The 13307-nt window shown below is 47.2% G+C and overlaps 1 protein-coding gene across 1 annotated transcript in view; it reads right to left on the bottom strand.

The window, feature by feature from the left end:
• Nucleotides 1-13307, bottom strand: part of M1AP (meiosis 1 associated protein) — a 77878-nt gene that overhangs the window by 31917 nt on the left and 32654 nt on the right. The window contains exon 4 of the mRNA XM_030547106.1: nucleotides 3829-4009. Within this exon, the coding sequence (XP_030402966.1) occupies nucleotides 3829-4009 (181 nt within the window). The remainder of the gene's footprint in view (nucleotides 1-3828; nucleotides 4010-13307) is intronic.

Here is a 13307-nt window from a genome sequence, read left to right as displayed (position 1 = left end):
CTGGCTCCCCAGTGTGAGATACAAGGGGCCAGGTTTTTAGAAGGGTTGAGCACTCACAACTGCAATGGAATTTAATTTGAGCTGTGTTTTGAACATATGAAGTGTAATTAAATGCAAAATACAATGAACAATCAGGCCTCGGGTCTCAGTTTGGCACCCAGAATTAGCAGACTCCTTTGATAATTTTGACTTTAAATGTGTGGCTCCGTTCCCCAGCGGTAAAATGGGGATAAAAAATACCACCACCTAAGACTGATATGTCACCCCACCCGATCCCAGCCAGCTGGGAAAAGGGGAAGGAGAAGATGACGACGACAACCTAATCTCACAGGGGTATTGTGAAGCTAAATTCTTGAATATTTGTGAAGCACATGGGCCTGGATACACAAACAGAGTTAGATGTTGACACAGACCATCACGGTGCTTAGTTTTTAGGCACCTAGAAAAATACTGTGATTCACAAAGCTTGAGTTTGGTGCTGAGGCTCCTATCCAACACATGAGGAGAGAGAGAGGCACCTTAGAGTGCAATTCACAGAAGCCAGTAGGCTAGGCAGGGAGCTGCCTAAGCTACTGGATGGGAGATGGTGACCAGAGTGTGGGGTGTTAAGCACTACTCCACTCATGGAGATAGGTGGCTCCCTGCAGCCTTGACTTAGGTGCCTATCTATGCTAGGAATTCTCAGGTGTGAGCCCTCTCCTGCGTTAGGTGCCTATGGCACCTGAGGTGGAGAAGGGATTTGAACAGGGATTTGTCACATTTCAGGGGAGTGCTCAAATCATGGGGCTATGGCATAGTCTGATGTGAGGACTCCCTCAGGGCTTGTCTACATCAGAAAGTTGCAGCGCTGGTGAGGGAGTTACAGCGCTGCAACTTTGAAGGTGTACACATCTGCAGGGCACCACCAGTGCTGCAACTCCCTGTTTGCAGCGCTGGCCGTACTCCCGTTTTGTCTCGAGTGTAGAGGATCCAGCGCTGGTGATCCAGCGCTGGTAATCCAATGTAGACACTTACCAGCGCTTTTCTTGACCTCCGTGGAAGGAGGAAGCCTCTGGTAATCAAGCTGGTCTCCTTTCCCGGTTTGCTCTCTCGTTCCCGGAACCCCGAGCAAGCAGGTCTCCTTCCCTGCGGTTTGCTGGGTGGCTCCGGGAACGCGAGAGCAAACCGCGGCGAAGCTGGTCTCCTTTCCCGGTTTGCTCTCTAGTTCCCGGAACCCCGAGCAAGCAGGTCTCCTTCCCTGCGGTTTGCTGGGTGGCTCCGGGAACGCGAGAGCAAACCGCGGCGAAGCTGGTCTCCTTTCCCGGCTTGCTCTCTCGTTCCCGGAACCCCGAGCAAGCAGGTCTCCTTCCCTGCGGTTTGCTGGATGGCTCCGGGAACGCGAGAGCAAACCGCGGCGAAGCTGGTCTCCTTTCCCGGTTTGCTCTCTCGTTCCCGGAACCCCGAGCAAGCAGGTCTCCTTCCCTGCGGTTTGCTGGGTGGCTCCGGGAACGCGAGAGCAAACCGCGGCGAAGCTGGTCTCCTTTCCCGGTTTGCTCTCGCGTTCCCGGAACCCTCCTTGAAGCCGCCAAACAGCGCTGCAGTGTGGCCACATCTAACACCACTTGCAGCGCTGGTTGCTGTAAGTGTGGCCACTCTGCAGCGCTGGCCCTATACAGCTGTACTAATACAGCTGTAACAACCAGCGCTGCAAAATTTTAGATGTAGACATGGCCTCAGTCTCCTGTTGAAGCTGTTGCACTGATTTAATCCTGAGGTCCAGTGTACCAAATGGCACCAGCACCATCAGACAAGGTAGATGACCCAGCTCTGCCCAGCCTGAGACATAGGTGCCGACTCCATGGATGCTCTGGGGCTGGAGCACCCACCAGCAGCCTCACGATCAGCTCCTCCCCACTCCCCCCCCGCCCATTGCAGATCAGCTGTTCAACGACGGGCAGGAGGTGCTGGGGGGGAGGGTGGAGCAAGGGCAGGAAGAGGTGGGCTGGGGCAGAGTGGGGTGGGAAGAGGCATTCGCCGGGCATGCTTTATCGAAACTAACCTGAAAGTGAGGCTTAACTGGGGAGGAAGAGTCCTCAAACATTTAAAGGGACAGGATGTCACACCAAAGTCTCTATTCCAACCCCCAAACCTTGTTCAACACTCTTTAATGTTGGAGAGTGATAGGGTCATATTAACACTTTTGACTCTTTGTGCCCTTTATTCCAGCTACGTTAATACAACAGGGCTCAAGCATACACTTTTATCAAGAACGTTAATCCACTCCTTTGTTCAGCAGCCCGGTTTCTCCTATCAAGAGTCACCTGCTAACATTGCTCTCTCGCTGACTGAACTCTGTATTCTTCAGCCATGCAGACGCTTCCCCTCTGTACAGTAGCAGACACTTTCAGTGAACACGTCAGTTTTGGAACTGTATGGCTCAAGCCCTTCCAAAATTCATTTATTTCAACTCAGTTTATGGTTCTTCCAACTCCTGGCTATATTAAATATTTCAGTGTAATGATACCCCAAACTGTGGGACCTTTATCCTCCTCTTTATTCTTCATTCCCAGCTCTACTGGTAATGGTTAGTAGGGGGAGCTGGGGTGTTTTTTATCTGCTCAGGGTGTATTACCATCACGATGAGCATTCTCCCTAAGGCCTCCTTTTTCAAACATTGCAGAACCCTGAATAGCTACTCCATTAAAAGGGAAGATCACTTTAGGACAGACAACTTTTGAGAACCCTGGGAGAAGAGGGGATGGTAAACAGTGAGCGTGGCTTTCTAAGTGCTTGGTTGTATAATTTAGCAGCTCTGGGATGAGCAGTATGTGATTTAGTCAACACTGGCACAGTGAGGTGGGGTAGAATGAGTGCAGTCAAGGGCACAGATTGTTGCCTGTGGCAAAATGTGTTCAGTATATGCTGTGCTGCAGCCCACGTTTGTGAGAGCAGGCAGAGTACAAACCTTTGCTATTGACAAACGCTGCTTACATAAATCCAGTAATTTCCTCAGGCCTTGGGAAGGCGAATTTAACTGAAACATCAGCTGCTAACTGGAGATATGAAGGAGTTTGTCAGACCAAATACCTAAATGAGAGAGTGCAATTAATTTGGCCTTCCGTGTCATAAGCTTTTGTCACCAAGTTCAGCGGTGGTGCAGGATTTCTCTTGCTGAATATAACTCTTTGAATTGCTTGTTTAGAGAGTTGCTTGTACCCATTCACTATGAAAGCAGGAAGCTACAAACAGGAATGAATAGGGATTTCTGGTTCTGCAATTTCTTATTGTTGTTGCTTCAATTTCCATTGCTGAGAATGCCCCTAGAGATTAGGAGGAAGCGTGCTTTAGCAGTACTGCGGCCAGCCAAAATAACATTTAGCCCCTGGGGCTCTAGTAACTCCTTTGGTTCCACCCAGTAAGTTGTGTTATGTGCCCCGGTTGGCAGAAAATCTGGGACTAGTGCAAGTCACACACAACCCCCTTTGCCGGGACCAGGAGCCAGTTAGTGTTGCCCAGAAAATGGGAGGGCAGTTGGAGAGGTAGTATGGATGAGAGCACCCAAGAAATGCACTAATTCAGCACATCCTCTGATCAAGCTTTGAAGATGAGTCTCCAAGAGAACCCAGGCCATGAATTAAAGCTGCCCACCCTCTGTGGAGCTCCCTGGGGAATGCAGTGGTACAAAATTTGCCTGCCCTTCCTTAAAAGTCTCTGTTGGTTCAGCAACATCCCACCTGTGAGGTTTGTTACATGCTACTGAGGAGCAGCCACTCTCACATTAAAAGGACATCTGGTGATTGTATTGCTCTCCAAATGCATAACCACATTGTGCTCCCTCTCTGCACTTACCATCACTGCTGACCTCTTCCTCAGCATGTATGTGCCACTCCACATCCGCTGACTCCAGCAAGTCTCCTTGTGAGATCTCTATGATCTGCAGTTTCCGCAGACTCACCAGGTCTATCTCTCTTAACCCTGTTTCCAGTTGTTTCACCATGTCTTTGCCTGGCTGACTAGTCAAAACTGTAATCTGAAACAGAAGGCACAGATCTAATGCAGTAGCTACCTCCAGCTGCTAGAGATATCAAACCCAGCTGCTGTTTAGCAGAATACAGTAGCTAGGGAAGCCCCTCTAGTGGTCCATCTAGAACCCCTGCCCCTATGCAGTGCAGGGAGCCCAAAGAGGGCCATGTGACACCATGGCAGGGTGTGGTGCAGGGATCGCTATCATTAAGTGCTGATGTAACCTTGCTTTGCAAAATGGCACTGTTGCAAGTTCTTGTGATTTGATTGTGAGTCGGTGAGAGATGATCTATTTCATCAACTCCTGAAGTCAGGTGATTACATGAATATCTCTTTCACTTAAAAAAAAAAATCCAGTCCTCATGGTTGTGGAGAAAAGCTTGAAAATGTTATGTGAGTGTACTCAGAAGACTCAAAAATAGAGAAGATATACAGAAATTGCTCAACATGTATTACTTTAAAAGGATTTTTAAGGCAATTGGTTTTCATGGAGCCTGACTCATGATTTTGGAATGGCTGGAGTTGTCAGTACTGAAATGGTTTCTATATTAAGTTATTGTCCCTTTGTGATGGGGTATGCAAACCCCACACTGAGCCAGACAAGGTTGAAAGGACAGTACTGGGCCCAGGGAGCCCTGCCAAGCGTGCTTCAGCTGGAGACAGGGTTGAAAAGGGAGCAGCCCAGCTCAGAAGGGAGTTTGGGAAGAGGACAGACCTACCCTGAAGGCTCCTGACAAAGGGGCTGGAGAAGCCTCCTTCAGGGAACAGGACTCTATGCTGATCTGGGTTAGGGGCTGATGGTTTGGTTTCTTTTGCCTCATCTGGGACCAGAAGCTGAGGGGAGGAAGGAAGCAGCGGTAGGAAGTGATCCAGGGAGGGTAACTCAAAGGGTCCCCTCAGAGCCCAAATGCTGCTGATCCTTGTAGGGCCCTGGGTTGGAGCCTGGTGGAGTGGGTGAGCCTGGGCTTCCCTACCCTGCCTCCCACCACTGAGTGGGCACTAACCACTAGGCTGCCTAGCCCACCAAGGACCCTATGGGAATGGGAGTTCTGTTGGAGGAGAAGGTATCTGTAGGCATTTCTATTTGTATGTGTGGAGGCTGGTAGGGGCAGTGTGCCGGGAGAGAAGTTGAGCCCTGATTAGGGGATGGGGTTTCTCTGACTAGGGGTCCTATAAAGGTAGCCAGCCAGTCAGGCAGCAGTACAGACAGCTGCAGTGGCACAGGAGTCAGCAAACAGCTATAAACAGGGGAGTTTGAGTGGGAGTTTGCAAGGGGAGTTTGAGAGGAAGGCTAAGAGAGCCAGGCTAGTTAAGGGAGTGTGTAGTGGTCTGGTAGTGTTTTGGTGCTCGTTGGAGGTTTTTGTTGCTGTGGGTGGTGGTGTTTTGGTTTGATTTTTTGTTTCTCGGACTAACAGGACTTAGGTGGGAAGGCTATGACAGATGCAGAGGCAGCAGTGGTAGTGACCCAAACAGTGGAAGACACAGTGAAGATGACTGGATGTGGAAGCTGCAGCATGTACGTGATCCTGGAGGGGGTACCTGAAAAGAGTTTTGTCTGCTTGAAGTGCCACCTGATCGAGCTGATGGAAGAAAAGATCCAAGGACTGGAGATGCAGGTGGAAACTCTGGTTGAATTTAGAAGGGGGTTCAAGTGGATGATGGAGTAAAGACCTGAGGAGGCTGAAGGAAAAAGCTCAGACTTACAGATGGAAGCAGGACCAAAGAACTCTGAGGGGAAACTGCTGGGTGAGGAAAGTGGACGGTGGAAGCATGTGACTAAGAGAACCAGGCAGAGGAAAAGATGGGCTAGTGAAGGAGAAATAGAGCTCAGGAACAGGTTTGCAGAGTTGGAAAATGAAGAAGGGGCACAGCAGGTGGTCGCTGAAGGTGAGAGGGCAAGGAAGACGAGAAGAGCTGCTAGTCCTATAGGAAGAGGGGAAGAGTCAATGGAGATAACAACACCAAATATAAGCCCCAGGAGGATACAGGATGGGTTGCGGAGGATTGCAAGGGACAATAGGAATCGAGAGGACTTGCAGCCAGTGGGAGCAGGGGATAGACCAGAGAATTACACTGACACCAGGAAAAGGCAGGTCTATGTGATTGGGGACTCCTTACTGAGAAGAATAGACAGGCCCGTAACTAGAGTTGATCAAGAGAATAGAAGGGTGTGCTGTCTGCCTGGTGCTAAGATACGGGATGTGGACCTGAGGCTGAAAAGGATCCTAATGGGAGCGGGAAAGAATCCGCTGATTGTCCTTCAGGTGGGAATGAATGTTACGGCTAGATTCTTGCTGGAATGTATCAAGGGATACTATGCCAGACTGGGGAAGACGCTTAAAGAAATCGAGGCTGAGGTGATCTTCAGTGGGATTCTGCTTGTTTCTAGAGAAGGGCAATAAAGATTTGACAAGATTATGATGATCAACAGATGGTTCAGGCAATGGTGCTATAAGGAGGGTTTTGGGATGTATGGCCATAGAGAAGAATTCATGGACAGAGGACTGTTCTCTCGGGATGGACTTCATCTGAGCATGGAGGGAAATAGACTTCTAGGATGGAGGCTGGCACAATTGATTAAGAGAGCTTTAAACTAGGAATTTGGGGGAGACAGCTGGCAGATGTCCAGGTAATCTCCATGCCAGATTTTAACATTGAGAGGGAAGAAAACGCAGTAAGAAAGGTTACAGCAGTGGGTAGGAGAAAGCACATAAGGAGGAAGGGTAGTGTAGATACCAGTCTAATAGGTGATAGTGGTGATAGAATGTCTGTGCCTAATTGGGTAAAGAATGTGAGAGAAGCCAAACAGCAAAAATTAAGACATTTGTAAACTAATGTGAGGAGCCTAGGTAACAGAATGGAGGAACTAGAGCTATTGGTGCAGGAAGTGAAACCAGATATTATAGGGATAACAGAAACATGGTGGAATAGTAGTCATGATGAAATTAAAACCAATAGTAAAAGGTTCTATAGCCATATAAATAAAAAGAAAACAAACAAAGAAGAAGTGAGACTGCTAAACACTGAGGCTGGAGTGGAGATTAAGGATAATTTAGGCATGGCCCAATATCTAAACAAATACTTTGCCTCAGTCTTTAATGAAGCTAATGAGGAACTTAGGGATAATGGTAGGATGACAAATGGGAATGAAGATATGGAGGTAGATATTACGACATCCAAGGTAGAAGCCAAACTCGAACAGCTTAATGGGACTAAATTGGGGGGCCCAGATAATCTTCATCCAAGAATATTAAAGGAACTGGTACATGAAATTGCAAGCCCATTAGCAAGAATTTTTAATGAATCTCTAAAATCAGGGGTTGTACCGTATGACTGGAGAATTGCTAACATAGTTCCTATTTTTAAGAAAGGAGAAAAAAAAGTGATCCGGGTAACTATAGGCCTGTTAGTTTGACATCTGTAGTATGCAAGGTCTTGGAAAAATTTTTGAAGGAGAAAGTAGTTAAGGACATTGAGGTCAATGGTAATTGGGACAAAATACAACATGGTTTTACAAAAGGTAGATTGTGCCAAACCAATCTGATCTCCTTCTTTGAGAAGGTAACAGACCTTTTAGACAAAGAAAACGCAGTGTATCTAATTCACCTCGATTTTGGTAAGGCATTTGATATGGTTCCACATGGGGAATTATTAGCTAAATTGGAGAAGATGGGAATCAATATGAAAATTGAAAGGTGCATAAGGAACTGGTTAAAGGGGAGAATACAACGGGTCATACTGAAAGGTGAACTGTCAGGCTGGAAGGAGGTTACTATTGGAGTTCCTCAGGGATCGGTTTTGGGACCAGTCTTATTTAATCTTTTTATTACTGACCTTGGTACAAAAAGTGGGAATGTGCTAATAAAGTTTGAGGATAACACGAAGCTGGGAGGCATTGCCAATACAATGAGGGGCCAGGCTGTCCTATAGGAAGATCTGGATGACCTTGTAAATGGGAGTAATAATGATACGATAAAAATTTAATAGTGAAAAGTGCAAGGTCATGCATTTAGGGATTAATAACAAGAATTTTTGTTATAAACTGGGGACGCATCAGTTGGAAGTAACAGAGGAGGAGAAGGACCTCGGAGTATTGGTTGATCACAGGATGACTATGAGCTGCCAATGTGATATGGCTGTGAAAAAGGCTAATGCGGGTTTGGGATGCATCAGGCGAGGTATTTCCAGTAGAGATAAGGAGGTGTTAGTACCGTTATACAAGGTATGGGTGAGACCTCATCTGGAATAGTCTGTGCAGTTCTGGTCTCCCATGTTTAAGAAGGATGAATTCAAACTGGAACAGGTACAGAGAAGGGCTACTAGGATGATCTGAGGAATGGAAAACCTGTCTTATGGAGACTTGAAGAGCTTGGCTTGTTTAGCCTAACCAAAAGACAGCTGGGGGGAGATATGATTGCTCTCTATAAATATATCAGAGGGATAAATACCAGGGAGGGAGAGGAATTATTTAAACTCAGTACCAATGTGGACACAAGAACAAATGGATATAAACTGGCCATCAGGAAGTTTAGACTTGAAATTAGACGAAGGTTTCAAACCGTCAGAGGAGTGAAGTTCTGGAACAGCCTTCCAAGGGGAGTAGTGGGGGCAAAAGACATATCTGGCTTCAAGACTAAGCTTGATAAGTTTATGAAAGTGATGGTATAATGGGATAGCCTAATTTTGTCAATTAATTGATCTTTGACTATTAGCGGTAAATATGCCCAGTGACCTGTGATGGGACACTAGATGGGGTGGGATCTGAGTTACTACAAAGAATTCTTTCCTGGATGTCTGGCTGGTGAGTTTTGCCCACATGCTCAGGGCTTAGCTGATCACCATATTTGTGGTCGGGAAGGAATTTTCCTCCAGGGCAGATTGGCAGAGGCCCTGGGGAGTTTTCGCCTTCCTCTGCAGAGGGGGGCATGGGTCACCTCCTGGAGGATTCTCTGCACCTTGAAGTGTTTAAACCACAAGTTGAGGACTTCAGTAGCTCAGACATAGGTCAGGGGTTTGTTGCAGGAGTGGGTGGGTGAGATTCTGTGGCCTGTTGTGCAGAAGGTCAGACTAGAAGATCCTAATGGTCTCTTCTGACCTTAAAGTCTATGAGTCTATTACACCCTTTAAGTGGAGCTGCTTCCTAGGAATGGGGAGGAGTTCAGAGAGGTTCCATGGCATTTAGGGGCAGCACGTCAACTGTCAGCAAGGAGCAGTTGCCAGGAGCTCTAGGGAAAGAGCTGGGTTGATTTACCCCTCTGCCCTTTGTTCCAGCTGCTGCATCTGCTGTACAGAGGAGACAGATGGGTAAAGGCCAGTGCTGTGCTGCCAGAACATGAGCAAAGGATTCCTCAAATGCTTTCTGGCAGGAGGCTAGTCAGAGAGCAGCTCCCCTCTGGTGAGTGGGCCATGTCCAGTTGGTGACTGAGTCCTATGATGGGGTGTCCACCCCACACTCACTCTGAAGTGGTTAATGGCAGCCAGGTGGGCCAATTCATCTATTAGGCTGAGAGGAAAGCCCTAATTAGGGGAAGCTCATCTGTGTGAGAACAGGCAGGGCTTCTATAAAGCTACGGAGCTGATAGCAGGAAAGGGGCTGCAGGGAAGAAGTCTGCTGTCACTTCCTGGGAGAAGGGAGGTGTGTTTGGGGGCTCTAGAGAGAAGTAGCCTCTGGTTGCTCCCTGGGAGGAGGGAGTAGAGTGGCTGAAAAACCCTAGATAGGGAGTAGTGCAGGGGTAGGAAGCAGCCCAGCAGCTAAGTTGGAGACTGAATAGATCTTGGCTGCGTGTTGTAGGGTCCCTGGGCTGGAACCCAGGAACAAACCATCCCGATGTGCAGAAAGAATAGTAAATATGGCAGGCAACCAGCTTGGCTTAACAGAAATATTCATTCAGCTTAAACACAAAAAGGAGGTTTACAAGAAGTGGAAGCTTGGACAGATGACTAGGGAGGAGTATAAACATATTGCTTGAGCATGCAGGGGTGTAATCGGGAAGGCCAAAGCACAACTGGAGTTGCAGCTAGCAAGGGATGTGAAGAGTAACAAGGAGGATTTCTACAGGTATGTTAGCAACAAGAAAAAGGTCAGGGAAAGTGTGGGACCCTTACTGAATGGGGGAGGCAACCTAGTGACACTGGACAGCACAGTATGAGGAGGAGGCGAGCAGCCCTCAGTAGTGAAAGAACAGATTAAGGACTGTTTATAAAAGCTGGACATGCACAAGTCCATGGGTCCAGATCTAATGCATCCGAGGTTGCTGAGGAAGCTGGCTGATGTGACTGAAGAGCCATTGGCCATTATCTTTGAAAACTTATGGAAATTGGGGGAGGTCCCGGACCATTGGAAAAAGGCAAATATAGTGCCCATCTTTTAAAAAAGGGAAGGAGACTCCAGGGAACTACAGACCGGTCAGCCTCACCTCAGTCCCTGGAAAAATCATGGTGCGGGTCCTAAAGGAATCCACTTTGAAGGACTTGGAGGAGAGGAAGGTGATCAGAAACAGTCAACATGGATTCAACAAGGGCAAGTCATGCCTGACCAGTCTGATTGCCTTCTATGATGAGATAACTGGCTCTGTGGATATGGGGAAAGTGGTGGACGTGATAAACCTTGACTTTAACAAAGCTTTTGATACGGTCTCCCACAGTATTCTTGCCAGCAAGTTAAAAAAAGTATGGATTAGATGAATGGACTATAAAGTGGATAGAAAGCTGGCTAGATCATTGGGCTCAACATGTAGTGATCAATGGCTTGATGTCTAGCTGGCAGCTGGTATCAAAGGGGTTGGTTCTGGGGCCGGTTTTGTTCAATATCTTCATTAATGATCTGGATGATGGGATGGATTGCACCCTCAGCAAGTTTGTGGATGACACTAAGATGAGGGGAGAGGTAGATATGCTGGAAGGTAGGGATAGGGTCCAGAGTGACCTAAACAAATTAGAGGATTGGGCCAAAAGAAATCTGATGAGGTTCAACAAGGACAAGTGCAGAGTCCTGCACGTAGGATGGAAGAATCCCATGCACTGCTATAGGCTAGGGACCAACTGGCTAAGCGGCAGTTCTGCAGAAAAGGGCCTGGTGATTACACTGGACAAAAAGCTGGATATGAGTCAACAGTGTGCCCTTTTTGCCAAGAAGGCTAAGGGCTGCATTAGGAGGAGCATTACCAGCAGATCGAGGGAAGAGATTATTCCCCTCTGTTTGGCACTGCTGAGGCCACATCTAGAGTACTGTGTCCAGTTTTGGGCGTCCCACTACAGAAAGGATATGGACAAATTGGAGAGAGTCCAGCGGAGGGCAACAAAAATGATTAGGTGGCTGGGGCACAGGACTTACAAGTAGAATCTGAGGGAACTGGGCTTATTTAGTCTGCAGAAGAGAAGAGTGAGGTGGGATTTGATAGCAGCCTTCACCTACCTGAAGGGGAGTTCCAAAGAGGATGGAACCAAACTGTTCTCAGTGGTGACAGATGGCAGAACAAGAAGCAGTGGTCTCAAGTTGCAGTGGGGGAGGTCTAGGTTGGATATTAGAAAACACTATTTCACTAGGAGGGTGGCAAAGCACTGGAATGGGTTACCTAGGGAGGTGGTGGAATCTCCTTCCTTAGAGGTTTTTAAGGCCTGGCTTGACAAATCCATGGTTGGGATGATTTAGTTGAGATTGATCCTGCTTTGAGCAGGGGGTTGGACTTGATGGCCTCCTGAGGTCTCTTCCAACCCTAACCTTTTATGATTCTGTGAACCCGCAGTAGATGATGGGCCTGGGTTCTCCAACCAGCCACTGAAGGAATGGTACCTGAGGCAGTGAATGGGAAGACTGCTGAAGGAAACACTTTGATATACCCTGGAAGGAGGAATACTGAGTGACCTGGCCAGAAGGCTGAGTCATGAAGAGGATGCTGTGGGTCCTGGGATGAGAGAGGAGATGCAGACCTGAGAGAGAGAAGGCGTAATAGCATGTGACCATGGGAAGGGGTGTTGGCCTCAAGAGCTAATCTCTATAGTGAGCAGGAGGAGGTGCCAGCCAAGCGGTGAGTGGTGCACCCCATCACAAGTCCCCTTTGGTTCTCAGTGGGCAGTCCTCCGCTAGCAAATAGCGATTCTCTCCTGCCTCCTTCTCCCTCCCCCACGTACCCCCAAAGGATTATGGACACATCTGGATGGACTTTTATGAGGATTCAAAGTCCATCCTTCTGGCCCCAGTCTTATCTCACTATTTGAGATCCATGCTCCAACCCATGGAGATGCTAGAGCTGTTCCAGTAAATGGTAGAAAATTGGCAAAACTACCTGTTTTTCACTAGCCTTGTTCTTGGAAACAGATTAATTGTTTTTGCTCTAATGGTTGAAAAATAATAATAATAATAATAATAAAAAAAGACAATCTGAACCAGAGCTGAAACCTAGTCTATTTCAGTCTAAACGGTTAGTTTGCCAAACTGAGACAAAATTAAAAGTTAGGTTACAATGGAAGGTATATATGCAACTGTAACCCACATACCTCCTGAGTGTGATGTTCTGTCCCCTCTAGTGGCACCGAGATCACTTAGAGAGGAATGAATCTGCTCTACAGGCTTAGCTAAGAGGCAGCTGGCTTTTAGCTCATGCAGTAGAGCAGTGGCTCTCAAACTTTTTACTGGTGAACCCTTTCACATAGCAAGCCTCTGCGTATGACCCCCCTTATCAATTAAAACTACTTTTTAATATTTTTAACACCATTATAAATGCTGGAGGCAAAGCGGGGTTTGGGGTGGAGGCTGACAGCTCACAACACCCCATGTAATAACCTTGCGACCCCCGAAGGGTCCTGACCCCCAGTTTGAGAACCCCTGCAGTAGAGGCTCCTGCATTTAACTCTCAAGGTCCCAGGTTCAATCCCACCTCCTAACAACCAGGGTTTGTCAGCATTACACAACCTTAATATAGGCATCGCTGCTATTGACCTCTAAAAATACAAGCTTAACTTTTCAAGTGAATAGTGATTTTTGGGTGTTAACTTGAGATACCTTAAAAATAGAGGGCTCTGTAATCTAGTAGAAAAAGGCAGTACAAGATCAAATCCCTGGAAGCTGAAGCTAGGAAAATTCAGAGTAGAAATAAAGTTAAATTGAACAGTGAGGGCAATTAACTAGTAGAACAATTTTTGTTGGGGTCTGGTGGATTCCTCATCACATGAGGTGTTTAAACCAACCCTGGATATCTTTCTAAATGTGGGTTTGAAGCAGGAATCATTGGTGAAATCAAGTCCATGGTCTGTTATGCAGGAAGTCAGATAAGAGATCCTTTCTGGTTTTATAATCTCTGAATTTA

This window comes from Gopherus evgoodei, unplaced genomic scaffold (assembly GCF_007399415.2).
Source record: "Gopherus evgoodei ecotype Sinaloan lineage unplaced genomic scaffold, rGopEvg1_v1.p scaffold_52_arrow_ctg1, whole genome shotgun sequence".
NCBI lineage: Eukaryota > Metazoa > Chordata > Testudines > Testudinidae > Gopherus > Gopherus evgoodei.
The sequence above is the reverse complement of the archived record's forward strand: the minus strand, read 5'-3'. Positions and strand labels throughout refer to the sequence as shown.